This window comes from Artemia sp. Qi Xiang Cuo, chromosome 1 (genome assembly GCF_049724085.1).
Source record: "Artemia sp. Qi Xiang Cuo chromosome 1, ASM4972408v1, whole genome shotgun sequence".
In the NCBI taxonomy this organism is placed as follows: domain Eukaryota; kingdom Metazoa; phylum Arthropoda; class Branchiopoda; order Anostraca; family Artemiidae; genus Artemia; species Artemia sp. Qi Xiang Cuo.
This window is the reverse complement of record NC_142794.1, coordinates 11,999,787-12,024,270: the sequence shown is the minus strand read 5'-3', so window position 1 is coordinate 12,024,270 and position 24,484 is coordinate 11,999,787. Positions and strand designations below refer to the sequence as shown.

Below are 24,484 nucleotides of genomic sequence, written 5' to 3'. Positions count from 1 at the left end.
CCATTTTTTGCCAGAAGAAAGATCACGGATGCGTGTTTATTTTTTTCCCAGGGGTGATCGTATCGACCCAGTGGTCCTAGAATATCGTGGGAGGGCTCATTGGAACGGAAATTAAAAGTTCTAGTGCCCTTTTTAAGTGACCGAAAAAATAGAGGGTAAGTAGGCCCCCTCTAACGCTCATTTTTTTCCCAAAGTTACCCGATCAAAATTTTGAGATAGCCATTTTGTTCAGCATGGTCGAAAATATTATAACCATGTCTTTTAGGATGACTTAATCCCTCGAAGCCCCCGGGGGGAGGGCTGAAAGTTATGAACTTTACCCAATGTTAACATATAGCATTGGATATTGGGAAGTATACAGATGTTTTCAGGGGAAATTTTTTCTGGTATTGGGGGCTGGGGGTGGGTCAGGGGTTATATGGGAAGATCTTTTCATGAAGGAATTTTTCATGGGGGAAGGGACATTGCTATGAAGGGGCCGCCGGATTTCCCATCATTATTTTTAAAAAAATCAGAAATTAAATATAAATAGCAAGTATTCCAACTGAAAGTAAGAAGCAACATAAAAATTTCAAATGAAAAAAAAAATATTAGCCATATGATCGGGTTCATCTTTTAGTCAATGCCTCGCTCTTTAAGACAAACATTTTTTAGTACTTTCATAAGAGCTATTTATTCTAATTAACGGCCTTTGTGATTAAGGGGTCATTTTTAAAAAATTGGAACAAAATTCGAACTTTAGCTTAAAAAGCAAGGTATTGACTATGGGGCAAACCCCCTAATACGTATTAAAAATATATGAATATAGAAGTTCGATACGTAAGTTACGTATATTTATTACTAATAAAAACGTTCATAAATAAAATTCAACAAGTTTGGTGGAAGCCATTTAACCAAAAAAAGTAAAATTAATATGCAAATTTTGTTTTAATTATTCATGGAAGGTGAGCCAAAATCTAAAACTGCATTAATTCGAAAATATTCACAAATAAAATATAAAAAAAAAAGTTTTTTTTAATTGAAAGTAAGGAACGACGTTAAAACTTAAAACGAACAGAAATTATTCCGTATATGAAAGGGGCTGTCCCCCCCTCAACGCCTCGCTCTTTACGCTAAAGTTTGACTTTCTCACAACTCAATTTTTTTTAAACAATAAAATTTTGTTTTAATTGCAAATTTTTTTAATTAACTTTAACGAAAATCACACCATCAGCTTAGCAAAGAACATTATTAAAGAAGTTTCAAACTCCTATCAGCAAAAATGTGGAATTTTGCATTTTAAAATAAAAGCTGCATTAACTAAAAAACGATCAGAAATTAAATAAAAAAAACAAATTTTTTAAACTGAAAGTAGGGAGTGTCATTAAAAATTAAAACGAACAGAAATTATTCCGTATATGAAAGGGGCTGTCCCCTCCTCAATGCCTCGCTCTTTACGCTAAAGTTTAACTCTGTCTCGCAACTTTAGAGCGAGACGTTGAGGAGGGGACAGCCCCTTTCATATACGGAATAATTTCTGTTCGTTTTAAGTTTTAATGTCACTCCTTACTTTCAGTTTAAAAAACTTGTTTTTTTTTATTTAATAATGAAAAAGAAAGAAAGGGTAATGACACCGTAAATAAAATGACTGATTTTGATTGTACGCTCCGACTTGCCAATCTTAACAAAGCATTTGATAGATTAAACCTCACTAAATCAATGACTAAATAGTTAAAGTAACAAATAATTATTAGTTAATTAAACAGACTGTTATTCAAATAAAATTAACTGTTAAGCGATCAATTATTAAGTGGTCATTTAATCAACAGTTAAGTTAGTCGAACAATGAAACAAATATATCATTATAGTCCAGGCGCCAGTAGACAAAAGACTTATTTTCAAGTCGTCATGGCACATCTGTTTCACGCATTCTGAAAGCAGTTTCTAGTCTCATCGAACCCGCTGATTACGATTATACCCAGGAATTGGTTCCTCCAAGGGATGCTTGACCCTTAAAAATGACTTGACAGGTTAAAAAAGAATAACTCAGGAGTTTTATTTCCAGTTTTTCAAGCTTGCAACGCTACATATTACAAGGCTCCTGCAAGGCGTGCAATTGAAAGGACACAGTAGATAATTATCTAAGAGGCAATTCTACTGCTTGCTTGAAGATCAAGGTTCAAACCATGGAAAGCTGCTTGAAACCTACCCAAAAGGCGAAATGTACTTTTGCCAACCCTGCAGAAGAACCAGAAGCAGTTAAAAACGTTATGTTGAATGTTGGTAAATACAGGGTCAACAACTGACATGCTAAAAAACATACTTCAGCATGAGCTCACCAGTATTTCCCGGCATTATTTGAAGCCCAATCCGACGGATTCAGATTCGTCTGAAAACGTCTGATCTGGAAAAACGTCTGATCTGATAAACTTGATAGAAGCGTTGTCTTACCTATAATCTAGGGCCTGCTCTTTGCCAGTTTTCGATGTCGATTCGAAGCTTTCACTTATTCTGGACTTTATGTCACTCGGAAGGACTATGACTCCGTCTAGGAATGAAACATTATCGAATTTTTCAACAAGATTGATGAGTAAGGTTTTTAGTCACCTCCCGGAAAATCTGTGCACACTGCATGTGGTTTCTGACTGGTATGATGGAATTTATGGAATCAAGGACCCAATCAAGGACCCGACTCACCAGTGGGCTTAAAGACAGTAGTGGCTGCCATAGACAAAGGGGATGAGCAAACTTTGAACATCAGCACGACATAAAGTGAAAGCATCAAACTTGGTTATTCCTGGCGATCAATTCTCAAAACTTCTTTGGCCAAAGCTAACTTAATGGCTTTTATTTTTGAGTTTTGGAATAATTTTGGTAGTACGGGTAGAAACTTTTGCTCAGTTAAGTTGAGCTGCAGCTAAAAGAACCAAAACGTAATGGGCTGCAAGCAAAACTCGCTAGATAGTACTATTTAATATTTCAGGTCATTTTTAAGGGTCAAGCACCCCTCGGAGTTATCTATTCCCGGGTATAATCTTAATCAGCAGGTTCGATATGACTAAAAACTGCTTTCAGATTGCGTGAAAAAGATGTGTCATGCAGGTTTCACATTTTTAGGTCTTGACGCCTTGACTATTAGCTAACCAGCCAGTTCGCTACAAAGCCATTTTGTCAATCCCTTTTTGGGTCGTTGCTCATATGGCAAAAACTGTCATCGCTTTGCCTCTCAAATTCAAGTTCAAATTGCGAGAACAAATTCAATCAGGGAAAATTACCAGCCAGTGAAATAGAATTAAGAAAGAAAAACAGATATTTCGGCAAGGACCTCCGCCAAGCCGTCTTTGATGCTACTAATAATAAAAGACTAATTTCCCAAGTGATTTAAAAAAAATAAAGGAATCAAATGAAGAAAGCAAATTGCTGAAAAAGAAGAGAAAAGACAAAAAAAACAAGCCATCCTAGTAATCGAAAGCGAAAAGGTAATTGAATCCCCGCCCCCCTAAAAAAAGAAAAAAAATATTCCTTCAAAGATTTGATTCCCGATTCCTCTGTCCATGTTTGTTGTCGCAGTAAGCCTAGTACCCTCTTTTATTTGATTGATCTTTTTCTTTGCTTCTCTTTCTTTCTCTACTTGAGCAGTGCCTCCCATTGTAAAATGTTAACGTTCGTCCTTTGCTGTTTTAAAATGTACTGGGAAAATATAAAGTCGATATTTTATAAAGGCATGTCTGTTCGTCGGGGGAGGGGAAGGGCTTAAAACGAAGCTTAAAGTCTTTAGCACAGACAAGAAGTATTATCATACAGATGTCCATCCGTCCTATCTCGCAATGTTAAAAAAGAGGGTCGGGTATTCGGACGCCTTTTGGCTATATGTTATGACGTTTAATGCATGCTAGAAGTCAGAGTTGCCATGTTAGTTTTATTTAGGTATTTTGATGGGTAAAAATTATAGCCAATTTTGGAAACCTTACAATTTGTCATATACGGTACACGTAAAATAAAAATAAGGCTTAAATATTAAAATTTTACGGTAAAATACTGCAAACATACAAGAATTTAATAGTTTTATTTGTTTAATTTATTTAAATCCCATGGCTCGTAAATGTATATACATGTTTTTAATTTCTTTAAAATTTTGATAAAATGGCGGCACGTTGTTTGCCAGTTTCGCTTGTATGATCGCATTTAAACTTATTTTTTGGTTTTCTTCGTCTTTTGACCCCGAAATACGAATTCGGCCCAGCCAGGATTGTGATAGCTATTTTTTTTTAATCACTCTTTATATATCTCTTATCGTTAAGTTTTACAAATATTCATTAACCCTGGAAAAAAAACTATTGAAGTGATCACAAGGAAGCCTAGTACCTAAATTTGAGATAACCATAAAAATTTAGTAGGTTTCTATAAATTTTGTAAACCTAAATCCTGACAGGCAGATGAAATACATTCTGTTCGATTTCTTGGCATATTAAATTAAAAAAACAAAACAAGTCCTTTCAACTGAAAATAAAGAACAAAATCAAAAGATAAAAACCAAAATTATTACGTATATGAAAGTTCTTATGAACAGCTGTCTTCTGTAAGCTTTGGTTCGCGGTTCTCACGAGGTTCATTTTTTATTTATTTATGAAACTGCATATTTTCTCTTCAATGTAGTAAGTGAGTAAAGTATTGAGTCCTGCCACAAACAAATCTGTATAGATTTTCACGTGGTAGGACTGTTAGATATTGACTTTTTTGTGAATATTGGTAATTAACTAAAAATGAATTTCTCTCTCTCTTTGGTCCTTCCTTAACACCTGGCTCTTTACGCTAATGTTTCTTAGTACTTAAAAAAAGCTTCTAATTGATCTAATTAAACGACCCTTGTGTTTCAGTAGTTGTTCTTAAATAATTGGGACAAAAAAACTTTAGCGTAAAGAGCAAGGTGTTGAGAAGGGGCAACCTCCTTCATATACGTAATAATTTTTGTTCGTTTCAAGTTTTGATGTTGCTCATTACTTTCAGTTGAAAAAAACCTGTTTTTATATATATATATATATATATATATATATATATATATATATATATATATATATATATATATATATATATATATATATATATATATATATATATATATATATATATATATATATATATATATATATATATATATATATATATGATTCAAATTAAATATATAACCAGTAATATACGGATCATCATAGTTTCGTTCTTGCCTTGAACCCACAAATCACTTAATTAGGCACTGGGACATAATCAGGTGATTCTGGTTTTACTACGAATCCGTTTGAAATTCATAGCAAATGACTTAAATACTACTTTTAATAACAACTCACCGCAACACCAAGCCACCTGAGGCCAACACAGCTGCCAAGTCAAGTGCCATGGCAATATAGTTCCAACCTCAGCAATTTCAGTTAATTTTCCGAACAATTTATTGAGTAATCAGTTTTTATTAGGAGACTTTATCTTCATATTTTTTCTACAACAGCAATGAAGGAGACAAGTTTTGAAAGTAAGAATTTAATGATTTAAAAATTCAGAGTGAACCTTTCCTGGTTTCAGACAAATCCATAAGAAATAACTTTTACATCTTGTTAAAAAAAACAGCTTGAACCGTAACTGAACTTCTAGCAACCCTGTTTCATACTCTCCTCATGGTCACACTAAAACAGATTGCAGGAAATAACTGATCATCCCAAAAAAAAAAAATTTGTCTGAAAAAAGAGAGGAAAAACTATATGGACAATCAAGTAGTATAAGAAAAAGGCAATTAAAAAATAATACAACTTCATGTTTCTTTTTCATTTACTAATGCAATTAAAACAGTAATATCTGCATCAAACATATATCCGCAAAATTTTTTTGCGTATCAGAACCATCTCAAAGTCCTTGATAATAAAATAAAGGGACTTATTTTAATAGAGAATGTTTTCAAGGGCCTGTTCATTGAATTAACTTGGTCTTTCAGAATTGAAACAGTTAACTATTTCTAACAGATTTAATGGAGAATATATATCCAAGGAATTCCTAACGAAGTAGAAAAAAAACTGTTCATATGTTTGATAATATTTAAAATCAATTAACTTACTTTATTGAAATTGGACTTACAGGCTTGAAGGTCAATAATTCTGACTCTAATATTTTAAGTATTTCCTCTAGAAGCCAGAAGCGACAGCAACAACCAAGGAAACTTTTAGTGACTAATATTACGAAAAAAAACAGCTTTTAGCACAATAATCACTCGCCTCAAGAAAAAAAACAGCTTTTAGCACAATAATCACTCGCCTCAAGAAAAAAAACAGCTTTTAGCACAATAATCACTCGCCTCAAGAAAAAAAACAGCTTTTAGCACAATAATCACTCGCCTCAAGAAAAAAAACAGCTTTTAGCACAATAATCACTCGCCTCAAGAAAAAAAACAGCTTTTAGCACAATAATCACTCGCCTCAAGAAAAAAAACAGCTTTTAGCACAATAATCACTCGCCTCAAGAAAAAAAACAGCTTTTAGCACAATAATCACTCGCCTCAAGAAAAAAAACAGCTTTTAGCACAATAATCACTCGCCTCAAGAAAAAAAACAGCTTTTAGCACAATAATCACTCGCCTCAAGAAAAAAAACAGCTTTTAGCACAATAATCACTCGCCTCAAGAAAAAAACAGCTTTTAGCACAATAATCACTCGCCTCAAGAAAAAAAACAGCTTTTAGCACAATAATCACTCGCCTCAAGAAAAAAAACAGCTTTTAGCACAATAATCACTCGCCTCAAGAAAATTGTTGGCTAGAAATAAATGACATCCAGGATATTTTTTCTCATAAGAACATACAAAGCGACAACAAAACTTTTAAGTGTACAGTCTATTCTTATCCAAAGATAATTTTGCACATTCGAAAATTTGAGTTCTCCCCTTTATTTGTATACATTCCATTTTTTTTTGTAGTTTCAGAGTGCTAATATACATCTTACAAGGAAAAGCACCCGAAAATAATTTTTAAACGGAAAAAGGCAGACAAGTACTTCTGACCCGCCTTTTTCAGAGCCTTTACCTTAATCTTAAAATTTGAATTTATTATTTATGTAAATAATAAGTTTGCAGTGTAAATAATATTATTTATGTAAATAATAAATTTATCTAAATAATAAGTTTGCTAATATATCTTCCAAAGAAAAAAACTTGCACAGAACAAAACCAAAACAATCAATCACCTATAAATAAACATCAGCGAAAAGAATAATCTAGTATACAAAATAATTCTGAAAATCCTCGGTTGGTAAAAAATAATGAACACAGGACAAGATAGTAAGAAAATTAGCCAAAAACAAAGGCTTTTATACAACACGAAGCAACCAAAAATTTAGACGCTTTTGAATAAATAATCATTGACAATATTTAAATTATGAATAACTGCACTTTGTTGCCAGAGGAAATGCAGGGATAAAGATTATATTTTTTCATTAGAACATTGAAAGCAACAATACGACTTTTGAGTATGAGTCTTTTCTTACATAAAGCCAATATTGACATTTCAAAATTTGAGCTCTTTGCTTTACCTGCATATTTTTTTTTTTTGTGCTTATACATCCAACAACGAAAAACAGTCAAAACAAATTTTGAAGTAGGAAAAAAGATAAAAACATATTGCTCATCTCTTACAAGCAGGCTAGAATTTAGTCAAGAATATAATTTTCAACGCAACCTGGTAACAAGAAAAATTCAGCTAAGGGCAAAAGACCAAAAAAAGGACAAGAAACAGAGTTTTTTGTAACAACAAAAACCAGCAAAAAATTGACTTAGGATAACCATCCATTAATAACATTTAAACTCCAAATATCCCCATGTTATTGCTAGAAAATTTAGCTCTTGAGATGGTAAAAGAGGCAAAAAAAATATTGGTCATCTCTTACTAGAAAGCTAGAATTTAGTCAAGAATATAATTTTCAAAACGATGTGGTAACAAGAAAAATTCAGCAAAGGGCAAAAGACCAAGAAAAAAGACAAGAAACAGAGTTTTTGTCACAACAAAAAGCAACAAAAAAATGGACTGTCAATAACATTTATACTCCAAATATCCCCACTTTACTGCTAGAAATATTGAAAAAAACTGGCTTATGCATGTTGCAATATTGATTTTTTTTTTATTAAACTTTTGTCTGTTCACAATTCTTTCTTGTTGTTTTTGCTCCATTAGAGATATATTTTTGAACTTCACTAGATAATGAAGTCTCATAGCTACATAAGTCCTACAGAATTGCTGTCGAGCCTCTTCAGAACAAAATAAGGTAGAACTATCACAGTAGCTCACTATCTTTTCTCTTATATTTTTTGATACCCAAAGAATTTCATGCTGTTCAGAAAATGATCTTCACAGGATTTTATATAATTAAAACAAGCCTCAGTTGCAAACCATGGAAAGGACCAGCAGATGGATTGTCATATGCTCTATAATATGTAAAAATATCATCTGGCCCTACAAAGTTGTCATGGCTCTTAAAATTGAATTTACACTGATCACACTTATGTCGCTCCAAAAATATTTTAACAGACCAGCCACATACATATTTAAGACCAAACTTTTCTGCTTGTTTGTCAAAATCACTTGATATTGTAAAAACCCAAGGTTTAACTGTGGCATTACACTCATTTTGCTGAATTAATGATGTAAATTGTTCAATAAACACGTCGTTTTGAAACACGGGGTTACCATAAGAGACTTCACTAACTGATTCATTTTCTTTGTTTCTACTTTTCAGTCCTTTTAAGGCATTCATAGTATTTAAAATTACTGCATCATCAAATACGCAGTTGGCGACTGATTTTGATGGGATTGTTATAAAGCAGCAGAATGCCTGCTTATAGTTGTTTTCAAACTCACATGCGCTAGGATTGTCATTTAGACCACCTTTTCTTCTCATAAGTCCAAAGAAGTTTTCCAAGCAATCTTGATTTAATCTTCTGGTGGCAAGCTTTTGAATTCCCAGGCTCCTCATTTCAGTAGACAGTCCCTTCAGTCACGATATATTCAGCAGTCACCCTTTTAAAAATTTCACGCTGTTTGTAATGTCTTGTTTTGTTCTACAATTATAGATCTTCAAAGTTGACAGTTCTTTCGAAACATTGTCTAAAAAACAAAACTTTTCTTACCTTTTCATTCCTCTTGAAAGATGCAAAGGTTGCCTAAAACGTTTTTTATCTAACAGAGAAGACGAATTGAATAAATAAAACAGTTTGTCTATGTTCTTTATGAATTTTATTGTTCCCAGACATTCCTTACCCATAAAATTAGTGGCATATAAACAATGCATAGCACTTGCAACAGAGTGACTTAGAACCTGGGCAGCAAGACTGGAATTCATTTTTTTTATATTATTCAACAACAAATGTCCTCTATAGAGTTTAGGCATCATACGGATATTATTTTTGGAGGCATAATTGTAAGCCTGACACACATGACTCCAACTAGCTTCTGTCCCATCAAGGAACTTAAAATTGTATTTTGAAAGGTTGTTCCTGGTGCTTTTCAATAAGTGTGGGGTGTCAAACATAAAAAATGTCTCGAGATTATTATTAGCAGAGAAAAAAGGTTGTTTCCTGGGTGTTTAAAAACACCCAGGATTTTTGCCAATTTCACAAAATTTGATCCTTGGTCTGTGATCAATAATTGGACAGTTAATCCAATCGTATGGAGCTTAATTATTAGCTTTTTCACAAATGCTTCGAGCTTATTTGCTTTGCAAGAGTTGTAGCTCAGTAAGTAAGCCACTGGAACTTTCCAATTGCCACATATTGAACGGATCATGGCAACAAGTGCTGTATTTGCTGGTATATTTTCTCCTTTTTCCTCTCCAAAGTCCTCATATCCTTGATCTTTATCCATATACCTATTGTAATTAAAGGCTTTTCTGAGTGCGATTTCGTCTAAATACAATAAATCATTCTTCTCGCTTTCAGGTAGGTCTTTAGTAACTGTTTCTAAAACACTAAGCAGGTCATCACACAGTTCTGCATTTATTTTCATTAACTGGCACCATTTTAGCAGCAGACTTTGACTTGGAAGAATTAACAGCTTCCTGTTAAAACTGTACACTTTGGGGGATTTCAGGTACAAAGTTAAGGCTAGTGCTTTCTCCTTGTCTGTGTACCGATGTCCCTTCGTTTTTTTTTAATATTTCGAATCTGCATTTGCATCAATAATAAATTAGAGCCAAAAAAATACCTAAAAAAGCAACTTTTATGAATATTCTTGCAATTTCAACAACTTTACTTCTCTCAACTCTCATCAATTGGTGGGAGTCCCAGCTAATAAATAGAAGACTGCAAAACGACCTGGTCCCAATTAACTTAGAAGAAACATTGTAAGATAAAAGTAACAAAACTCCATCAGGACCTGTCAACTACGAATTGGACAGACAAGTGGATCAAATGCTTGATTTTGGTACACTCTACCTTACAACATCAGCACAGTAATATCAAAGACTATATTGGAAAGCTCCCTATATACTAAGTTATATCTCCTCTCCAAAATCCCAAAATAACAGATATATCTACAATAATAGTCTCTTCCCTGTTCTAGGGATCAGATATTAAAAGATAAATATGAACAAATTTCTGCATCAAAATTTACAAAAGATAATAATAAATAATCTAAGCAATAAAAAAAAAACACAAAATAGTACATACTGTCATTAAAAATTTAACTAAAAGAACAAAACCAATTTTATTCAGAACTATATTAAAACAATAGAAATAAAAAATATAAAATAAAGAGAATGCTCCGCCCATATTTAGACATTTAATTTTTTTTAAGGGACAGGATTTTTTTTGGAATATTAAAGATGAGAATACTCTGACAAAAGAGAAAAAAATTGCCATAACTATTTTCTAGCTAGTCCAAAAATTTATAAATAGCTTACTTTGACAACGATTCCATTAATACCTATTTGGTTGTTCTAGAGCAAAGTTGATCCTTAGAAGGCTTTCCAGCATTTAGTTGATTGCATTTTTTTAATTTCTTCCTTAATCGTAAATTCTGCCTCCTGAGATTTCTTATTTTTCTTGCCATTTGCTGTTTTTTGGGTGACCACTGTTGCTTTTTTGTTCTTGTCCTTTTAGAAGTTTTAACATTGAATACACAGTCAAGATCTTCAAGGGAAAAGTCACTCATATTGTCCACATCTATTTCTACTTCATTTAAGGTTGAATTTAGAGTGTTATCTACCATGTTTGTGTCTATGCATTCATCCTCTTTGGAACTATAAGCATGGTCAGAAATCAAAATAGATCTTTGAAACTGTGATTGTTTTGTATTTGTGGCAATATCCACAAACTCAATCCTTGTGTCTGATGTATCTTCACTATAGTCTTTTGATTTCAGACTATTACAATGGTCATGTTCAAAATTGGAGGTAGTATTACAGCTTTCACTGGTTGATGGCAAATTTGCATCATAATCGCATAATATTTGTCTTCTACACTTTGTTAATGGGGGGCACAGTTTATCTTTTGGGTTTGCTACTTCATGGTTTGGTTTTTCTTTCTTGAGATTGGACCACTTTCCACTTTCCAATGGGTGAAGAAACAGAATATCTCTAATCATTCCTTTGAGAATCAAGCATATTAGAAGAGCTAGTGTGCTTTGATACAACTTAATCTTGCTTATATGTTCTGGCTGAACTTTCTAAAACTGGTTTCAGGCAGTCAATGCACATCCTACATTTTTTTATGTACCGTGTCTTTGGTGACATGGCTAGTACTTCTTGATTTTGCGACAAATTTGCCCAGATATTAGACCTGAAAGGTAAAATTCCAGTTTAGTAATATTTACCAACTAAATAATATATAAAATGAAATTTATCTAATCATATACAGCACAATAGCACTGTCTAAGTAAAGAGCAAGAGCAATCTGAGCTAGTGTTGTAAAATCACTGTAAAATAAAAAATTGGTATAATATGGTTACATTGGTAAAATAAGATACTCACTTGGAAATACAAGGTAAAATTGGTGTTTTAAAGTTACCCTGTAGCTACAAACAACAGTGGAGCATTTATTTTTAAGCACCACTTACAGCTTTTAATGGATTTTCTTTAATGATTTTAATTTTCCTGGGCTTGTCCCTTCATATACAGTTTGATAAATATAATTAACTATCTAATTTATCCCTTTGGTAATCTTGAGCCTAGGGTAATACCTCAGCAATTGGACAGTCTGATTTTGAACATCCATTTAAAAAAAATTACCATTGTTTAGGAGTAAAATCATATTAGTCATTTTTCACTACATTTAAGCCTAAGAAACATAACCCTAGCAGCCTTGCACATCTAAATGGCCACATTCCTTGTATCATATACATGTTATTTTTCATTTAATTATAAAAGTACTGAATACAATTAAAAAAGAGGTTTGTAACAGTTTTATGACTTTGATTAACTAAGCACTGGATCATAAGAGCAAAACATTCAGTCACTTTTCCTGACACACCAAATCAAATTTAAGGGATAGCAAATTGTCTAAAGAAGGCATGGATGAAATCAGCCCTACTCATCTTAGTTTCTGCTTATTTTGAGTTTAATATGATTATTTATTTTAATTTCTATTTTGTTTTGGGTTTCATATATTTATTGATGGTGATTTGTGGTAGTTTTGAGCTTGAAAAATTATTTGACTTCATTTCTGCTCATTATTGGGTGAATGTAGCTCTACTTTTCTTTGAAAAACCTATTTTGTGAAAGTTTTTTAAATTTAAATTAATCAAACAGTTTTTGGTAATGAACTGTAAGTAAGGAGCAACCTGGCTCAATAGTAACTGAAACTCTAAAAAACAGAATTTTGATACCAATAGATACTTCAAAAGAATCATATTTTAATACTGATTTCAAACATATAAGTTTCATCAAGTTTAGTCCTACCCATCAAAACTTACGCACTGAAGAAATTTGCCTGATTTTTGAAAAAAGGGGGAAATGCCCCCTAAAAGTTATAGAACATTGATGAAAATCAAAAAATCAGATTCAGCATATCAGAGAACCCTTGTGTAGAGGTTTCAAGCTCCTATCTGCAAAAATGTGGAATTTTGTATTTTTGCCAGAAGAAAGATCATGGATGTGTGTTTTTTTCCCAGGGGTGATCGTATTGACCCAGTGGTCCTAGAATATCGTGGGAGGGCTCATTCAAACAGAAATTAAAAGTTCTATTACTCTTTTAATCTGGCCCCCAAAAAAATGGAGGGCAACTAGGCCCCCTCCCACACTAATTTTTTCCGCAAAGTCACCCAATCGAAATTTTGAGATATCCATTTTGTTCAGCATAGTCGAAAATATAATAACTATGTCTTTTAGGATGACTTAACCCCCCAAAGTACCCGGGCAGAGGGCTAAAAGTTATGAACTTTACCCAATGTTTAGATATAGTATTGGTTATTGGGAAGTATAGAGACGTTTTCAGGGGGGATTTTTTCCAGTAGTGGGGGGGGGGTGGGTCGGGGGTTATGTGGGAGGATCTTTCCATGGAGGAAGTTTTCATGGGAGAAGACACATTGCTATGATGGGGGCACCTGATTACCCAGTATTATAAAAAAAACGAACAAAAATTAAATATAAAAAAAGTTTTTCAACTGAAAGTATGGAGCAACATCAAAATTTAAAATGAACAGAAATTATTATGTATATGATTGGGTTTGCCCCCTGGTCAATACCTTGCTCTTTAAGCCAAAGATTGTTTAGTACTTTCATAAGAGCTATTTATTCTAACTAATGGCCTTTGTGATTAAGAGGTCATTTTTAAAGAATTAGAACACAATTCAAAACTTTAGCATAAGTTAATTTGTAAAATACGTATATTTATTACTAATAAAAACGTTCGTAAATAAAATTAAACAACTTTCGAGAAAGCCATTTAACCAAATGAAAGTAAAATTAATTTCCAATTAATAAAATATATAAAATTAATTTAGGGGTGGGGGTAAAATTCATTTCCAACAAAAATGATTATTATAGGCTATTTGGAAAGAGCACAAAAAACGGCACCAAGTGGCATGTTTACTTTATTTGTAAGTCAATAATATTAACAACAAAAAATTTACCCAAAGTGCAATTAGCCCCAGAAGTAATTATTGAATTATGAAATAGCATAAAAAAGGCATCAAATGATGCTTTTACTTTCATCTTAGCTAAATTATGGGGCCTACAAGAAATTTACCAATGACTGTTGATGAGAAATAACCTCTAGTAGCCTAGTGAAATCAAACATAGGCCTATGCAATAAGTTAACTTTGGTAGCCTATGGGTAAATATTTACCAAATCATATTATTGAGTAACAACTTAAGTGAATATACCATTTGATGCCTTTTTTATGCTGATTACAAATATAATTATCATTTCTATCGGAAATGAATTTTAGCCCCCCCCCCTATACATACCAATTAAGGGTATATATTTGTACATTAGGGGGGTTGGGGGCAAATTTTTTTCTGATGTAAATGGGAGGTAAGTTTAAACTTTACCCCCCCCCCTAATGTAGAAATATAATCTGAATTGGCATATATAGGGTGGGGGGGGGGGGTCTAAAATTCATTCCCAATAGAAATGATTATTATATTTGTAATCAGCATAAAAAAAGGCATCAAATGGTATATTCACTTTAGTTGTTACTCAATTATATGATTTGGTAAATATTTACCAGCCTATGTAGCATAGCCTAAGACTACACGTTTTGGGAGAAATAATCATTATTTTCTTGCTTTTTTTCTTTTGTTTTTTTTTCTACTGTGAATATTGTAGGCTACAGTAACCTAGTTTTTCTGTTACGAAAGGTAGTAGTAGGCATAGGCTATACTTTTTTTTTTCTAGGCTAGGCCTACTGCATTGCCCCATTTTGCTGAATGGGCTATATATAGCTTATAGGCAAATATGTAAGTTTGCTAGTTTTGAGGGATTTCCCTTATTCTTTGCTTTGTTTTAATCAACAGTTGGCTCATAATAGGCTAACCATATAGGCTAATAGGCTGGCAATAAAGCAAAAAAAAAAATGATGAGTAGCCTAGGACTAGGCTAAGTTATGCCCTTAGTTATTGAAAGGGAATGAGAAAGATGTAATTATAGCAACCTATAGGCCAGTACAGACCTACTAGCTAATAGTATGAAACAATTGAAGACAAAATTAAATAGTGTTCTTCTTATTTGGCTATATGCTAGTGTTAACTTAACAAGAGACCATACAAAAGCTTATACAAATAATATAGGAATAACAAAATACAAAAACCATACAAATAATAAATCACATTTAAAATTATTTATTTGAACTTCTTCAGTAATAATAAATATTTGAATAATCCTGATTTGACTAGACAACCTTTGTTAAACGGTTTTAGAAGGAAACTGAGGACAGATGAGCACAAGCACTAAAATTGTTGGTACCATAAAATTATGCAACTTGGATGTCTGTATTACATACCTCTTGTCTGTGGTCTTTAGTAATGAGACAAGTAAGAATTCGTGATTAGTTACCGGTAAATTTAATTAGTTATCAGAATTATGGGGCTTTCTTTAGAGGGTCTCCAGATGTTAAATACTATCCTATAATCTGTGGGTGCGATCATCGGTGGCAAAAAATTGGTGTGAGATTCATGTATCTCTTAGTAGTGTCGTTCATAGGAACAACACACTATTTTTCATCATAATTGAACAGCATAATTCATAAAAATTGTTAGAAATAAACCAATTTATGTAAACATTTTCACCACATAATCAATACCTATTAAGTGAAAAAGAAAATCAAACATAATAAGCCTCATATAATTAGGCTTACAAGCTTTGTAAGAGGAAAACTGCAATTTGAGTCTCTTAAAAAGAAATGGTGTACACATCATACATGTATGATGAAACATACATGTAAGTTGTGCAAACATCATACATGTACAACAGCTCGTTGATTATCAACTTGATATCGATGTTACAACATGGCAAACCACTCACACAGCAAAGTTGCAAAATTCTTTCATCAGACATGGCCGACACATCTCTTAAAACGACTACGATAGAAACGGGTATGAGTTTGTCTAGAATAAATCTAAAAAAGATGTGATTTTGATTGCTTGGTTTTGATATTTCAGAGCAGCCAGCTAACCTAACCATTTTGACGCATGAACCTGTGACAATAAAACAAAGAAAAAACATTCATGAGAAGCAGCTATATAAAATCACGGAGTTATTTTCTTGATTCGAAGCTTGTTCAGGCGTGGATGTGAACTAGATCGGAATAGATTTTTGTAATAAAAGGTTTTTTTTTATCTTTTTAATTTATTCGGACGGAACTTGAAATTTTATTGAGACATCTTATTTTTCATAATAAATATTATAGGTAAATATTTATGATAAGATGCTGTTGTATTTTACAATATTTTTATATTTTGGTCAGGGTCGTATCCTTTATTTGTGTGGGGGGGGGGGGAAGGGGGTTACGATAAAAAAATTTCGGGGGAATCTTTGAAATCCCATGAAAAATTTGTTTAAATTAATTTTTGTTACGTTTTTACGTGTTGGAAAAACATTTTGGTGAGGGGGGTTCAAATCTCCTATCCCTCCTCCCCTCTGGATACGGCCTGGATTCTGGTATCTTTATAATGTCATCCTCTTCAATATCCCTTACATTCCTCAAAAATATAATCTTACCAAAATGATTCAAGTATTTAAATATACCTTCAGTATCTGTTCAAATTTTCAATTATAGCGCTTATTTGTAAAAATGTTGATTTATTGCATAGCAGAAAAATAATGGTAGTTGTGGCATTGTCCCTTGCCTTATTACTCTTTATGTTTAGATTCATGTTAGGTTATGTGTACAATACAATTACGTGCATATTATACATACTGTATATGATACATATTGTACATATCATGTCAAATAGAACTGTTTAAAGCCAGTTCGATCGAGTTCATAAAATACACAGTGGATAAAAAACATTTATTATAGCTTTTTTGTAGTATGTTACTTAGATGTGTTTAATTGTTGTCCTAGATTTCCTTTTCTTATGAAGGGAATTCTGTTTCCTAAGGACTTACGATAATCATTGTTGATTTGAAATGTTCAAAGTAACTAACGTTTTTTGGACGGATGGACCGGAGTGTACTGGGAACAGAGGCCTAAAAATCTCGGGCTGCTAAAAATAATCCTTAATATAAATGTTGTCTTAAAGTTGGCGAAAAAAAAAAGAAGAGAGAAACGCTCAAAGTAATTTCGTAGAAACTGGTCTGTATTCATTTTTCTAGTTGGCCATGCCAAAAGCTAGTACCGGAGGATTGCTTGAACGTATCCAAAAGAGAAGCCCTCAAGTGCCAAGTATGTCTAGTTTCGGACTGCTAAAAATATTTTTTTTTTAAATATATATGTCTTCTTAAAGTTGGGGAAAAAAGGAAGAAATGTTTAAAGTAATTTCGCAGAAAGTAATTTGTATTCATAATTTTTTTTCTAAGCTTGAACGGATAGATGGCTTGAACGGAACGAGAATGGAAGGAAAATCGAAAAGAGAACTTGAACGGATCGAAAAGAGATTCCCCAAAGAGATTACCAAATATGCCCAGTTTTGGGTGGCCAAGTCACGGCTATTCAGCAGGAAGAAGCATGCACACGAAGCCATTGGTATCCTTGAGGAAGGGTGCCGTGCTGGAGCTGAAGTAAGTAATTCTAAAATCTAGCTCTCATTCTAATATCAAGTGATATTTTTTTTTGTTATTTGGGCACTTTTTTAGTTTATTATTAGACAGTTTTTAGTTTAGGAAATGGGGCCTTTTCCTTTTAATAAATTATCAGTTTTTATAGGTAAAAGAGTTTCTTTTTTCATCATTGAGGAAGGATGCCCTCCCGGAGCTAAAGTAAGAAATTCTAAAATCCAAGCCCTCATTCTAATATCAAAAGTAATATTTTTTCTTGTTATTTGGGTACGTTTTTAGTTTGTTATTAGACATTTTCGTCTTTAGAAAAGGGGGCTTTTTCGTTCTTAATAAATTCTTAGGAGAAGTTCTTTCATTGATTAGTTTTATATTTCAATAAAATACGCTTAAAAATAAAGTAAAATAGATAAAAATAATTAGAAAAAGAAGCACGTTTTCTTTTTTTTTTTTGCCCCATCGGTGGGACCTGCGCCTCACGACGGAAGTCACGGGCTAAGAGCCACTCAGAATATGGTCACTTATGTGCAGAGTTGCCACACTTTGTGACAAAAGGCGACAACTCTCAAAGTAAAAGACAACTTTATCCAATCTGGGTTTAACTCTTTTGTGGAAAGCATGACGTTTGAAAAAAACCGATGCTCGTGTTTATCAATTTAGTGCATTATCGTGTTTTTGATTTATTGACTCGATTGTCGAATGAAAGGGAATCGTCGAGGGGGGGGGGGGGGCTCCACCGTTTTTACTTATGTTCCTAGATTCTCGAGAAAAAAAATGATTTTGTTCTTTTTATCTATTTTGAATGCGAGTTTAATTCCTTTATTTATTATTATTATTTTTGGTTTGTTTAGTCTTTTTTAAGACTAAAAAGTCTTTAGCCTTCATTAAGAAAAAAATTAGTCTTACCTAAAACTCGAAACTAAGTTACCATGGCCTCAGGCAAATGTTCATACCGCTACCCTATCAACTTTGGTATAATTGTGTTTGTTTCATACTTTTTGCTGATCACCCTGTTAGGTTGTTTTATTGATACATATTGATAAACTATTATTGATACAAGGATCAAAGGAAGGAATTTGTAGCACGGAGGACGGATAAAATTTGAAAGTAATTGAACATTCAGAAGTGGTCGAAAAATGGCTCACAAGTAAAAGAAGCTAATGTGACAAAAATACAATTCGGTGAATTAGGTAAAACGATCTAAAATAATAATAAGACGAGTTAATAAAAACACTTAAATGCCTCTTTTCAATTAGCATACCTCTTTTCAATTAGCAGTGATACCTTATTAGTAAGCAGAGATACCTCTTTCAATTCCTTCTTCACTGAAAAAAGGAACAGTTTGTTCAGCAAATGCTCGGCTAGGTATAATTGGTGTTTCAATAGATAAACAGATGCACTTTTCTGTCGAAAAGTCCTATTCAAGAGCATTTGACTTGACTGACATACACGAAAATGATTCCGATTTTAAAGAGAGTTGTAGTGATAAAGGCTTACAAAAGTAATTGCGCTTCAGAAGATTCTAGGCCGGACAAATTCACTGAAACATCTGACATAACAGAGTTAGCTGCTGATACTTAAAGTGTAAAAAGTATTACAAAACAGAGGTGGCTCTTAAAGAAAAGAAGAAAAAACACCAAGTATCATATACTTAGAAAAGAATGATGTCAAAGAGGAGCAGAACCGTAGCAGAGGAAAGGATTCAGTGTGCCACATATAACAATGCCACACATGTGTTTCTCCCATTTGTCTTTCGCCACATTTGCCATTTGAGTTTCTCCCATATCAGTTATGGACACTAGTTGTCAGAATTATCCAGCCAATAATATACTGAACTAAGGACGCACGTTGGGGGCTTAAGGTTTTTCTCAGAAACGAAGGATGATGCATTGAGTATTTTTTTTTCCTGTTGGTAGTAACTGCACGTTCTACGTAATTTCTCAAAAAGCTCGCAGTAGGCTAGAGGAATGTTTTTCAAAGCTATTCCATTCCTTTGAAAAATTCAGCTTTGCGTTCAACAAGCCTTGTGGGTTTTGTAAAACGCTGGGAATGCTACCGGAACGCCTGAAATTAGTCAGCCTTTCTTATTCATATTATACTATTATGCTGTGGCCATACTATTCATATTTTTAAATTCAAATTCATCATTCATACTGTTATATCTCTAGGTCACTGTTCTTGAAGCATATTTACAACAATTTTTTTGTTCTTAAATATTTTTTATTTTGGATGTAGCTATTGTCTTTAGGGGGTTATTTTTCTTCTTTTCCTCACACCTCATTGTTAAGAGCAAATAAGATAGGTTCTTAATCTCGTTTAAATGTCTACATGACTATTAATGTATGTGTAAGATCCTTAAGAATGTTATTCTTTAACGTTCAGCGTTTCCTATAAAGCAGTTTTCACATTACGACACTAACGTAAAAATCCATACAACCATCATGATAAACTGCAATCATGAGAATTATCATAAGCAAAATATTCAAAAATTAAAAATGTGAAATGAGATTCGAGATTCAAGCTCTGATCAAATATGAAAAGCTTCCTAGAAAAAATCAATTAATTAATTGTCGAAATTGATTAATTGCTCATCCAAAAGTTCCATTATGTTACAACTATGTTAACTTTTTCACAGCGTTGCACTCCCGCATCTTGCACTCGGCACTGCCTTCTGCCTACGATACAGAAAACTAGCTTCGCGACATTACATAATGCAAAGTCTTAAATTATGTTAGTGTTAAGGAACCCATCCCGATGCTTAACCCTATTAAAAATAATAATGACCCTGCACCCGACAGGATTGATCATTGCAATTGTGTAAGTCTTACCCTTTGTTACAGCCTAAGTCTTTGCTTGATGAAGAAAATACAAACATCCGGGCTCTTCTTGGATTTACTCCCGACCGCAGAGAGAGACCACGATCACCGAGACTTCTCCAAGAAATTTACTCACAAAACGCATTCGAGTTGCACATGAGGCAAAGTTGGATAAGCTGGCCGGAGGTATACAATTCAAAGTTTGTTTAGTAGGAAGTTTGGAGGGATGGGTTTGTTAAAAATTTAATATTCGTATTTTGGAGTCTCAACCTTGAACAAAAGCAGGAAAGAAACTTTGCTCGTTTGTCACCGGACAATCGGCTGCAGTTTAGGATCAGTTGCTGCTGCTTGGTGAGGGAGGCTTGATCTGAAGAAACGACAGACGAGAAGAAAGATATTTCACTAAGGAGGTGATTCAAATTCAGTTGAAAAATTTTTTGGTTTTTATTTAATTTCTGATCTTTTTTCAAATAATGCCGTGATATCCACCTCCCCCAACAGAAAATCATCCATGGAAAGTTCCTCCTAGGCAACTCCCCTTCCCTCAGGAAAATTTCTTCTCTACAGGCCCTTCTCTAGGCATATACCAAGAATTTAGATAGGATGAAAGGGAATTAATAACTCAATGCCTTTTTTTTATCCCTTCTCATAATTTAATATTCACTTATGGGGGAATTGAATTTTGAGCCATTAATGGAGGCTCAAAAGGTAACGCAGTCCATAGTGGCCGAAAGTTAAAAAAAATATTCCCAAAAAAAAATTGTGAAAAATAGGTAGCACAAATTGTCACTATAGAAAATTTAAATAGACATTCCATAGTAACCAAAAGTTGAAAAGCATATTCCGGTCTTCTTAAAATTAATTTTCTAATCTATTCTTGCTTTCTTAACTCTCAAAACCTTCAAAAATTAATTCATGTTATTAAAACTTTCATCTAGGATGCTCAAATCATTAGCATAGTGATATTCTGTGTCTAGGAGAGATTTACTTCCTTAATTGATTCCGTGTTCTCCAATCGTCTTTGTTTTGCACCTGTCCTTTAGAGGGGGGGGGATTTAGAGACAAATTTAAGGGAGGGGGGTATTTCCTGCATGATTTGAAAAACGGTCAGAAATTAAATTAAAAAAGGTATTTTTTCAAATGAAAGTATGCTAAGAAGAATTTTTCGAGCGGAAACTTTCACAAGAAATTTTCTGAGGGGAATTTTCAGCGAGGATGGAATTGTAAATTTTTCTGAGGGAAGGGGGGTTGTATGGGAGGAGCTTTCCGTGGATGATTTTTTCTCGGGGGGATTTTCTGTTGGGGGAGGTAAATTTCACGGCATTATTTGAAAAACGATCAGAAATTAAATAAAAACCAAAAATTTTTTGAACTGAAAGTAAGGAGCAACAGTTTGAGCAACAGTTTAAGAAGAAAACAGAAGTTACACTACAAAGAAGGAACTTGCTATGGAGCTTAATGTACCATTACAAACTTCTCACAACAGCCCGGTCTCTCATGACAACCAGATATTAGGAAGCCAGGACTTCTTGTAGGCCATTGTTTTTGAACAGCTCTATCAATGTATTGTTTGGTATGAGAAGTTGGCTCTGTGGGCATTTCGTTGAAAATTTTGTTTCTATTTTTCTTCGAGTTAGTTTTTTTTTTCATTGTAGCGTTTACTGTTAACGGTTTCGTCCGTGAATCGTTTTGTGTAAATATTACATAGCTTGAGGGGTATAATTTCGCAGGAAGATTGTAAACACATTGTATAGTGGTTCTATATGAGTAAACCCAGTTCTGAGGGGGGCTGAGGTCCGGAGTTTTTAGTTATTAAAAGACCCTGATAACTTTGAAAATTAAACTCCCTGAAATTGACTTAATCAAGACTTTCGTCTCAGGAATAAACTCCATAAGAGTTTATTATCACTTAGTGATTGGATGAGCGCCTCATTTTCCGTCATCAAGGGTTTTAGAATGCAAATTCACGTTTTATTGCAAATAAGGATAAGAAAACTCATTAAGGAAGGCTGCTTTTGAAGTTTAATTCTTAAGATTAATCGTTGGTCAGAATGAATTAATCATGAAACTAATTCAAACATGACACTATGGTGGTGAGGTAGATTGGGGCCAGTAGGAATCAATCTGCTAGGTGGTACTGTAGATTGGGGTCTTTTGAGCATAGTAAATTTTCATTTTACTAATTAAAGCTCCGTGCTCGTTCAGTCATTGATAAGCGTCATTGCTTTTGCCAGTCAAAATCGTCTAAAACATTTTTGCACCCATTGCATCTCTTAAGGAGGGTAGAGGAGAGTGGAGGGGGGGGGGGGGCTAATTTTCCATATGAAAATGTGGCCAGAAAACCAAAAGTAATATTTTTCAGTGCTTGTGTCGGAGATGATGGGACCTACAGACCGATTTTGTACCAGGTACTTGCGTATTATAGTGACCAGACTGTTGTTCTTGATCTATTATAAAACTTGTTCCTCTATGTGCCCTCGGAGATGATTAGCTTAGCTTGAGAGAGATAAACTACTATGCAGGTATATTGTAATTAAATATTTATTTTTATAGAGTTGGTTAGGTTAGGTATTTAATATAACACGTTATGGGCGGCCTGGTTTCCATAATTCTCTGTTGTAGTTTCCATAATTTTGTTATTAAAGTATTACATTTTCATCATATTTTGGAATATTTCATTAGGATTCACTTCACTTCTTGCGTGTGGTTGCTATAGTACGTAAGTACCTTGCACCACTCCCTGAAAGTGAGAACGGGTCTTGCAAGTGATATGAGTATTTCAGAAGACAATATGACCGAGTCAAATCTATAGCTTCCAGTTTTTTTTGCATAAATAAGCTTAATATAGTTTATAGATGAACGTCGTCAGGTATGGTTCTGAAGCGTAGACGCTCCAAAAAACAGACAAGGATCTGCTAAGTGTTTTCCAGAAAAATTGCCTACGGTCCGCGTTGGGTAGCCTACCCATCTGACCGACCGTATCTCAAACAGTAAGCTGTACGAAAACGTGGGTGAATCCGCTTTCTAGGGCTATCATAGGCAGCGCCATTGCGCTGCCTAAGTAAGAACGATGTTGGCACAATGTATTTTTTTTCCATACCCGGGCACTTCGTATCGAAGGAGTTGTCGTAGAAACTTTGAAAAGGGCTAATTCGATTGGAAATTGGAGTGGCTAATGCCCTTTTTAATATTCGAAAGTGATTGGAGGGCAACTAGACCCCCCCACGCCCATCATTCCCCCAAACACATCCAATCAAAATTTTTAGATAACCTTTTTGTTCAGCGTAGTTGATTTCCAGCCATTTTATTTAACGTAGTTTTAAGTTAGTTTTGTAAATTAGGTCTTGGAGGATGACAACCACCTCACAGCCCTTGGGGCATATAAGGTTTTTATAGAACGCGGTGTCGTAGAAACTTAAAAAAGGGCTCGTTTGATTAGAAATTGAAATTGCTAGTGCCCTTTTTAATAGTCAAAAATAATTGGAAGGCAACTAACACCCCTTCCACGCCCACCATTTCCCCAAACACATCCAATCAAAATTTTGAGATAGCCATTTTTTTTCCACGCAGTTTAAAGTTCAGAAAATTATACTTTTGAGCAGGACATTCTCCCCACAGTCTTCAGGGTAAGGGTTATAAGTTATGCCCTTGGGGCATATAAGTTTTTATTGAAATCTTTGTCGTAGAAACTTGAAAAAGGGCTCATTTGATTGAAAATTCAAAGGTCTAGTTCCATTTTTAATAGTCGAAAGTAGTTTGAGGGCAACTAACCCCCCTCTGTCACCCACCTTTTCCCCAAACACATCCAATCCAAATTTTTAGATAGCCATTTTATTCAGCGCTGTTGATTCCCACATAAAAACTATGTTTTTGAGAAGGGCACTCTCCCACAGCCCTCAGGGCAAGGGTTGTAAGTTATGCCCTGGGGGAATATAAGGTTTTTATAGAACCCGTTGTCGTAGAAACTTCTAAAAGGGCGCATTCGATTGGGAATTGAAATGGCTAGTGCCCTTTTTA

The 24,484-nt window shown here is 33.9% G+C and overlaps 2 protein-coding genes across 2 annotated transcripts in view; one reads left to right on the top strand and one right to left on the bottom strand.

The window, feature by feature from the left end:
• LOC148956008 (uncharacterized) overlaps positions 1 to 24,484 on the bottom strand; it is a 488,643-nt gene that overhangs the window by 201,615 nt on the left and 262,544 nt on the right. The gene's annotated exons all lie outside the window — the stretch shown is intronic.
• Positions 1 to 24,484, top strand: part of LOC148956010 (uncharacterized) — a 47,911-nt gene that overhangs the window by 20,071 nt on the left and 3,356 nt on the right. Inside the window, exons 3-4 of the mRNA XM_089097518.1 lie at positions 17,457 to 17,657; positions 20,492 to 20,653. Of these exons, the coding sequence (XP_088953644.1) occupies positions 17,457 to 17,657; positions 20,492 to 20,653 (363 nt within the window). The remainder of the gene's footprint in view (positions 1 to 17,456; positions 17,658 to 20,491; positions 20,654 to 24,484) is intronic.